The sequence below is a fragment of the Mytilus edulis genome, chromosome 7 (assembly GCF_963676685.1).
Source record: "Mytilus edulis chromosome 7, xbMytEdul2.2, whole genome shotgun sequence".
In the NCBI taxonomy this organism is placed as follows: Eukaryota; Metazoa; Mollusca; class Bivalvia; order Mytilida; family Mytilidae; genus Mytilus; species Mytilus edulis.
Window position 1 is genome coordinate 10,851,316 of NC_092350.1, and position 9,726 is coordinate 10,861,041.

Consider the following 9,726-nt stretch of genomic DNA (forward strand, 5'->3'; position numbering starts at 1 on the left):
GTTAAAAACTCAAGATAATAGGAAAATCACAAAAGAGGGGCGAGATATACCAGAGGGACAGTCAAACTCAAGATTTCCATCAATAAAAACAGTTTATAGCAAACTCTTCATCGTTATGCAACTGCATGCCAGCATGCTCAACGACTGGTTTTTAAATATCTACAAGAATGATGCCTTATTTCAAATGGACAGAGAACGGATAAGGGTAAAAAAGGGCACTGTCAAAATGGAGTTAATATCAATTTCAGCATGTGCTAAAACCCAGTTAATGATGTTTCGCCTAAGTGAGAGAAAAACACCTCAGTTTTGTTCATTTCTGAAAAAAAACCACATATATTTTTACTTAAAATTCTAAATTTTGATGTCAATTTCTTAGTTATATTTGGAGAAGATGCCAATAGGTCTATATAATAAAGGATAAACTATAGTCACTTATAAATGATACATAACATGCATTCAACTTAACATCGGGGAAATTCACCAATTTTATAGTCTGAAGACGAGACATGCTAAATAATGAACCTAGTATCGATTCTTTAAGAACAAAACTAGAAACATGGTAACTATAATAATTTATGTATTTCAGTACTGGCATGAAAAATTCGGTTATTGTGCAACTATAATTAAAAAAAACAACATTGCTGTTAACTTTTTTTAATTTATTTTTAATACAGATTTCTTCATCATGAAAAGCTGTCATTACTTGCCCGGCTTTAACTATATTTGTGGTCCCTTTTGGTTTATAGTCCTGAAAATAATTTTTGGATTTCCCCACTTATTTGCCGGCATGCGAATCTTGTGAAGAAAAATAGTACCGGTAATGTTATTATGACTTGCACATGGAAAATATTGCTTTCCTTTACAATGAAACGAAGATTCAAAATAAAATCAACCAAGCGAAAAATCTCTGTGCGAATTAATGTTTAATTAACCGTTTTTATACTAAACTGAAGTGTTCCAGATTATGACAGTTGTTGTACCAAAATACGCACTTCGAATAGGCTCTTAATGAATATCAATTTCATACTCATTTTCAATACAATATAAACATATCTATTGTACAAAAATTAAACGCAAATAATTTAAATTAATTTAAATTTTAAAATTATGACTTATGTAAATTAATTATATCTGCAAGTCATGTTTCTGTGGGGTCCATAATGATTTTATATCAAGGGTCCCTTATTTAACCAATGATTTACTGAATAGCAAAATAAATATTAAAATTGTAAAGTATTAGCTTTCCTGTTTCTAACTACTTACAGCAACTCTTCACAAATACATAATTAATTGTTGGATTGAAAAAATTTAGTGCATTAAATAAACTTTTCACTCTCTCTTTTTCTTCGTGATATTATGATATCAAGGTTTAATTGATACCTCCGTTCGAGTATATTGTTAACTTTATTTACATTCACTTAAAATTAAAAAAATATAATGCAAATATATACATTTGTAGTTTTACTATTCAGTAGAAATTCCGTTCGTCCTTTTTTTGTCATTTTCACTCGATTAAGAAGAAAGCAAGCAGTGATACCATTATTTTAGACGTCTTTAAAAAAAATAAAGTAAAACTATACTTTGGGTAAGAGACTAGTACAATATCGAAGTGACTCTGATAAATCTGAAACAGCGGTTCGGGTTCAATACCAAAAAAACAGAGATCCACACACTGAGGACTATTTAGATTTAGAGTATAATCTACAACTTGCGACAGGTCATTCAATGATTGATTTTGTTCGTTAGTCTTATGGACTCTCGCTTACATATAGATGATCATGATCGTAACCATCTTTTTTCCTGTTTTGTTGTTGTTGTTGTTGTTTGTTTTTAAAACAAAAGAAAGAGAGAACTATGATATTATTGTCACTTTTATTCGGTTTTGTATAATTATTATCGACGCATTTCAAATTAAAATTTGACGAAACTTTCGAAACAAAATCAAGGAGATCACGGTAGTTGTTATGATAATGGGAGAACTTTTGAAGAAAGAACAGTTAAAACCGTTTGGCCTTCAACAATGAACAAAACACGTATACCGTATAGTAACTATAAAAGTAATATAATTACAATGTGTCGAAAAATTAAGACAAGAAAACTAACAGCCGTATTTACGCTTATTGCAATGAACAAAACAATTTTGGCAGACAAGTCTACAAAACTTCAGGCTTCAGACAGGCAGATTTGAAGTTGTCTTTTACTTATAAATAATGTTTAATACATTTATATTTCCGTTTCGATATCATATTTTTAGTCTCTTTAGACCAATTTAAAAAAAAGAAAAGATACACCCTCTGGACCGATAACCATAATTGAAAACAGTCCCAGTGGAATAAATGCATGTTTAAAAGATACAACATAAAATGCACAACCTCGTTCTGAATTTCTCTTTTTAAGTTCGTTTTACGGACACAGGTTTGAAAGTAATATTAAAAGTGTCACTGTAAGCGATATAAACAACGCGGAATTAAGAAAAAATGTAGATCCTGGTTGCAAAATATATGTTGGGCTTTTACAATTGTGCACTTTTTTCTCCGTGTAATTATTTTTTGCTATGCTCACTGCTACTAATTAATACTCTAAAACATAATCACATTGACCTATTTGTTTATCATTTTAATCCCATCTTAAAACCTTGTTTAGTAAAAAATTATCCCTGACATGAAATATATACGTTAAAACAGAAGATAAAAGATAATAATGGCAAGTGACAGATAGACGACAACGTTTATACTGTCTACAACAAACCGTTATCTAGCATAAAACCGTTACTTCGAATTAACAAAAACTTAATTCTATAAAAATCGTAAAATTTATATTGAAGTTTGCGCATGACCTTAATAATTGATACCGTTTTGCGTTCATTTAATTGTATTTTTCTTTATTTTAATTTGTTTGCATTGACGTAAGAGATGACTTACCAAATAATACATTGTATCATTACATGTATGTTAATAACGAGTTCAATAAAGAATTGAATATTGAATGCTTCTTATATTGAGGTGTAAAAGAATATGAAGAGCGGAAGCAAATAAAAATTTTAAAAAATACCCGACCCTAAATGTAACTGATGAAGTAAATTTTAAAAATAACCTTTGTCGTTGTTGTATTCGGTCTTTTGCAATATCAGTTGTTTGTTGGTAAAGAAGCCGAATTACTCAGAAAATGAAGCCATATAAATAAGACTATCAAGTCACATGAAGGCGGCACAAATAAAAAGGTCATTCTGTTTTAATTGTAATTAATACCGTAGATAATATTTATTACGTTTGATATATAAATGTGTAAAATGCATTATTATTATAATTACTATCAAAACATTGTCTTTATCTTAAAGTTATTTAAATTAAATGAAGACTTACAGATAAAGTGAAATTCTTATTCAAGTAATAAAAATGTCAACCCTAAGCCATTGTCTTTTTAGTTCTAGAACAATTAAACAAAAATATTTATACGATTTTGAAAGGGTATATAAAATACAATTATTATATCTATGGACATTTAGGTTCTTCTATGTGCACGTGCCATATCACAGTAAATTGCGACACATGAATTCCCATAGAAAGATTAAAGTTGAATTAATATTTGTAAAAACCTAAACTTCAGTTGTTTTCCTAGATTTCCATGTTGTTTTCTGTCTTGTTTATAATATTTCAAGATTAAAAAGGAAGTCAAATCTTAAAAACATTGTAAATTTCGCTAGAAACCACAGATGTTAAAAACCTTTCCAAATAATATTTTCATAATTCTATATGTTTGTCTAAATATCCCACTTCTGGATATGAATCAAAGTAAAGTTCAGCCACTGTTTCCCACACCTCTGTGTTGAACTGTTACACGATTCATAATACAATGTCAATCATACCAAGCATAATATTTCAGCATGATAAAAGGATTTACATTTATTTTAGGAAATATGAAAGCCACTGTGTACATGCACTGACAATCCTTTTATATCCATAAAAGAATACATAAGTAAAACAAACCCGTATAGTTTGAAATAGAAATTTGGAACAAGGAATTAGGCACCGCAGATTTATTTTGGAACTACGATTGGAAAATTTTGGAAAACATAGACTTTCAATTCGAATAAATATTTCTATGTTCTATTTCATTGTAATAACAATTATTGGGAGAAGTTAAACATGATTGAATTTGGCCTGCATTGGACTATTCTATTTAAATCATATCACTTTCACTGACCAATTTTTCAGCACTAAACAGTCCTCATAAAGGTACATAAATGCATAAATACAAGTAAAGCATATAACACGGAAGGTTTAAAGTTGACCTTAAATGCACACACACAAAAAAAGTTTCCCATACAGATTTAAAAAATCAACTATACCCGCAACGATTTTTGTACAGTATTTGTTCAATTAGTTCGGTTTCACTATTAAAATAAAATTCTCCGATTTTTAAAAAGAAACTCCCCAAACCTGCAAGTAGATGACCAATGTCTATTAAATATTGTCCCTAATGTCGGGAAAAATGGATCTTACAGAGAAAGTCTCAATACCTGCCTGTAAATGGCCGATGTCTATAATCTAAAGTCGGGGAAAATGATGACAGAAAAAGATACGTGATTGCACATAACAAGCAAACATACCAAATCTAATTCTCAAGATGGATGTCAAGCTTTGGTTTAACAGATAATACATTCAAGTACTTTGATTAGAACAAATATGACACAATACGTGTGTGTAGCCTGCTGTGAACTACCTAAAGTTTTATATTTTCTTATGACAGTAAAATTAGTCTAAGTAAATTTACACATTTTTCAAAATTTGTCAATTTTTATGCGGATGTTTGGATAAGAGAAAATCCACTGTTGTGTTTTGTTTTTTAATAAAGGTTTAGATTTCATTATATTGTCTCTTATCGATTTAAATGATAAAATGTGATTTTGGGTCAAGATTTAAGGAGCAAATTTCCAGCACGAACCCAAGATATTGATAGAAAAACTTTAAAATTATGATCAGTTTTTAAAATATCGTGAGAAAAATTTAAGTGTAAGGGGACCAAAACATTTAATTAGCCAGAAAATAAATACAAGATAGACTAAGCAGAAAATGATTATTGGAAAGTCTAAAGTAACATATTCCATCTTGAAAATATGATTTTTAGGCATATTCGAAGGTACGAAACAATCGGACGTAAAATATAAAAGTAAACTTTTAATATGAAATAAACAAATGCATTTTTCACAGGAATTAAAGTTATAGTATAATAAACAAAAAAGAATGAAATAAACAGATGAATAAAAAATTAGAAATATAAAAGACGAAAAAATAATGAAATGTTAATACTTAGGACATTTTGATGACCCTCAAGTCCCTAACAATAGAAAAGTAGAAATGACTTATTATTTGAAAATATTCAAACATTTCATTAAAAATGTAGAATTACATAATTTTGACATGGTCATATTTTTTCTCATGCAATAAAAGAAGAAGTTAAATGTTTATATAACTATTATAACCCCACTTAATGTTAAATTTATTGTACCAAATTCTACTTTAACAATTTTAATGCAGTTATTTAAAAAGAAATATCTTCTTTAAAAGCCAATAATAAAATATTTCAATATCTACCCTGCTATAAATCCCAGTAATAAACATGTAGAAAAATAATGTTGTAAGTGTGAAAAGACGAGAAAATAAATATACTTAAAGGTACAATCATAAGTTGTTATTTGAAGTGAATACTTAAAGTCCTTTGGTATGAGGTCTGACTGCCTCCGTTAGCACGCAGGGAGGTAGTTACGGTGGTATTAGACTTTCTCCAATATTTTGGATATTTAGGAACGTACAACAATATATATCGAACACCAGGAAATAATGGCTTAATCATCATTATAAGATGTTTGTAAACAAAATATGACATAGAGTAATCTATAAACATTACTGAATGATTATTATGCAAACAATTACCTTGCAAAAAACTCAAGTATTATGATCAGTTAAGTGATTTAATGTTTACAAATGTAGAAAGAGTAGGTCTTACCCGACTTCAGGCCATTTTTTATAATTTTTCGACTTTTATCATCATTGTTGTTGTTATGCGACAAGGATCCGTTCTCAGCAGTCACTTCTATGGATGTTATTTCCGTTTCATCATTAGTTTCTCTGCACACGCGCTTTGCGGGGGTGGGCATAGTTTCTGCTGCTAGATCCAACATCGGTAATTGATCAAGGGTATACACAAAATGATATTTCAATAAAATCCCACTTTTTACTTTTAAACGTTACATGTTGTCCATAAAAAAACAATGTTATCAAAACAAAGTAAAGAAACAATGCTGCTGATAAAGAATAAACTAAACCAGAAGGTACACAAATACACGGTACAAACTATTCCACGGCTCAATATAGTATTATTTTCAATCTATTCTCATGAAGTCAGAAAATAACTTTATGTCATAGTCCATTTTTTACCTGGAAAAGTGGCTTCATAAACAGTATCAGAAAATAAATCAAATTGAAGAACTGATTAAGGTAATATTGATTTTAGGGTAGTCACGTGGTTTAAACTGTTATGACCGATATGAAAAAAAGATAAGAGGTTTTGCAATAACTGCTACAGTCTTATCAAAATTCAAATCCCGCCCCAAAGATTGATAAGTTTTACATCCGATTCAGGTATCAAATCTATACGTACGGTAAAGGTAAAAACTTGGAGAATACCTAAAGTTTACATAATTCTTATTTCAATTCCGCTCATGGAAGTATTTATATTAAAACTAACATATGGGACAATCTACTGTATTTACATAGTTATTACTAATATATTTAGAAACAAAGAAAAGAAAATACTTTGAGATGATCAGGTATTACCGAAACAAGGCTTGTTAACACCTACTGCACATCTTTATCCAAATCAGAAGATCCTTTAAGCACATCTATTTATAAACTGAAATTCAAGTTGTTCTATGCACAACTAGTGTACTTTACAAACATATCAGTGGAAATGTAGAATAAAAAGTCTGCATTTTGTACAATTAATAATGCGTGTGTCATTCACGTGTGAAACAAGGACACACAACTCAAATGATATGATCAGCATATTGTAAGTTAGGCTGCAAATCAAAATGACTCTGCATGGCCATACGAATAACGCTTTCGGAATTTTGTTTTGCTCTTAATTCCACGGTGTTTTTTTGTTGCTTTACCTGTTGTTGTTTTTTTTTTGCTATACCTGTTTTTTTTTATATCTGGCTCATGTCTACGCTTTGAATTTGAATTTGGTCATCTAGCGCGAATTACTTTTTGTTTTGTTTTTTTACTGAAGTGTTTTGAGGTTATTGTAAATTCATTGCCTTGTTTTTTATTGATTCAAATATAAATATATAGAATACTGTTATATTCATTTAAATTTTTCGTATAGGACATCACTTATAAACAAAAGCCGATGCCTGTTTTTTCATAATAAGCCAATAGTTTAGTTTAGTAGTTGTTCTTATAATTTTAACGAAAAATATCTTTGAATAAAAGTGTTTCTAAATGAAAAGAAGTTCATGACTACTGGTTTTACTCAAATGTGCACTTGACCAAACTGTTCATTTCTTCTTGTCAAGCACACATAGTGCAAGAGAATTACTTTCAGCTGACATATTATTGTCCAACATCTTCAAAAGACCTTCCAAATTAATTGCTGATACCCGATATTTAACTTCCCCTAGATGTTACCACTTCAAATAATCAGTTTATAAACTTTGAAGTCAACTTTAGAAAAGACAATATTCTGCATTATATTTGAGAAAAAAACAAAAATCAGTAATAAGGAAAACAAATTACTTTTAAATAACAGAACACACATATACCAACCTATTTATCGTTTTGTATATTATATCACATCGGAACTATTGTAATGCAGAAAGCCAACGACCCAAGATTTTTCACTTTGATATACTTTTCGGTGATCAGTAGATTCCGATTAATATATGACTACTGCATGGAAACAGTAATAAAACTTATAGTCTAAGGCAACACAGTAACGTATTATAGATTTGTTTTTCTCAAATGTTTCTGCAATTATTAGAGAAACAGATTACGATGCTATAACTCTAGTATTGCGATATTTCTCCACTCTCAATAGTTAAATTTGAATTATTCAAAACGCTCGGCAAGCCTCACGCTTTAAATATTATTATTTAACTGTCTCGAGTGAAAAAAATATCGTAATGTGATGAAATCTATATTTTTATGTGTACGGAAAATAGAAATGTCACCGGAAAAGTGAAAACTGTACTATTAAGCCAATCCGTATCCCTCTATACAAATTAAAAAAAAAAAAAAATACCACGACAGATGTGACAAAAATTTTGATCTTGAATCTCGGTAAAATGCAGAAATTATGCGTAATGTTTATCTTACAAAATATTGCATAAAATACAACCTGTGGTGTCAAATGAAAACAGAAAAAGTTAAAGTATGGCGACAATCTGACTAAATCCTGTATATAGTGTGTGGGTTATATAAGGATACAGACAGAACCGTCAATGATTTATCCGGATATTGCCCGTGTAATGTTAACAATTTTATTTGAATTTATCAACTAATTTGATAAGCTTTAGATTTTAATTAAAAATTTTATCTGTGAACAGATTTTTCATAAAAGAAATCGGGAAATTCGCAACTTCTCATTTATATCTTGTAGGAAATACAATGAAAAAAGGAAATTGATTAATACAGGTCATAAAGTTGGACTAAAATTTATTGATTTAAAATCTTCTTGTAAAACATATATGGAGCATTATACTGCAGAATCGAGACTAGAAAGAAAATAAGTTTAGATAGTTTTCTGTTTGCTGACTTTTATCCTTGTGGGTTGAGTGTAGTCGGTTGATGTATCATTGAAGTGTGCATCTTATCCCAATCTATCTAAAACTTCATTCGGGATAATTTTGGTTTGTTTTTTTGCCTGTTTGGTACAAAGAAAGGAAAAGAACACAATTCCGTATAACGATAAGAATAACAAGGTTTGCTATGATTGCCAATGAGACAACTATCCACAAAAGACAAAATGACGTGGATGTATGCAGTTAAGGGCAACCGAAAGATCTTTAAACATAAACAAACCCATACCGTTCAGTAAGCTTTAGAAGGCCGTGGAATGTACGTGTGAAATGATGTAAAAAAAAACCACCAAAAAACCCAACAGTCTGAGTTATGCTAAAACAAACCAAAAGTTGGTTTTTGCTGCTGTTCTTGAAACTACAGTAGTCATTTCAGTAGTGAATGAAAACATGGGCAATCAACAAAACATCTTGCCAAAAAGCAATCATATGAACGAAAAATCTTGCAAAAAAAGCAACCATATGAAAGCCTAAACTTCTTTCCAAAAAGCAATTATTTTAAAGCTTAAACATCTCAGCAGAAAGCAATCACATGAAATAAACTTCTTGCTTAAGAAGCAAGCATTTATAGGAACGCAAAATTCTTGGAAAAAACGAGGCAACAATATGAACAAACATTTTTTCTAAAAGAAACAATCACATGTACGCAAAATCTTGGCAAAAGAAGATATCAAATGAATGGAACATCTTGTAAAAAGAATCAATCATACGAACGCAAGATTTCGACCAAAAGAAGAAGTCACATGCATGAAACATTTGGTTAAAAGAAACATAAAATTTAAAACCAAATGAAGCAATCATATGGATGGACTTCTTGTATTAAAAACGAAACAATCATAAGTACACGCAAAATATTGTCACAAAAGCAA

General features: G+C 29.8%; 1 protein-coding gene across 1 annotated transcript in view; it reads right to left on the bottom strand.

Moving 5' to 3' along the window:
- LOC139529921 (DNA-binding protein RFX6-like) overlaps positions 1-6,463 on the bottom strand; it is a 48,046-nt gene extending 41,583 nt beyond the window's left edge. The window contains exon 1 of the mRNA XM_071325903.1: positions 6,007-6,463. Coding sequence (XP_071182004.1) covers positions 6,007-6,181 — 175 coding nt within the window. The 5' untranslated portion in view covers positions 6,182-6,463. The remainder of the gene's footprint in view (positions 1-6,006) is intronic.
- Between the last annotated feature and the right edge of the window lie 3,263 nt (positions 6,464-9,726).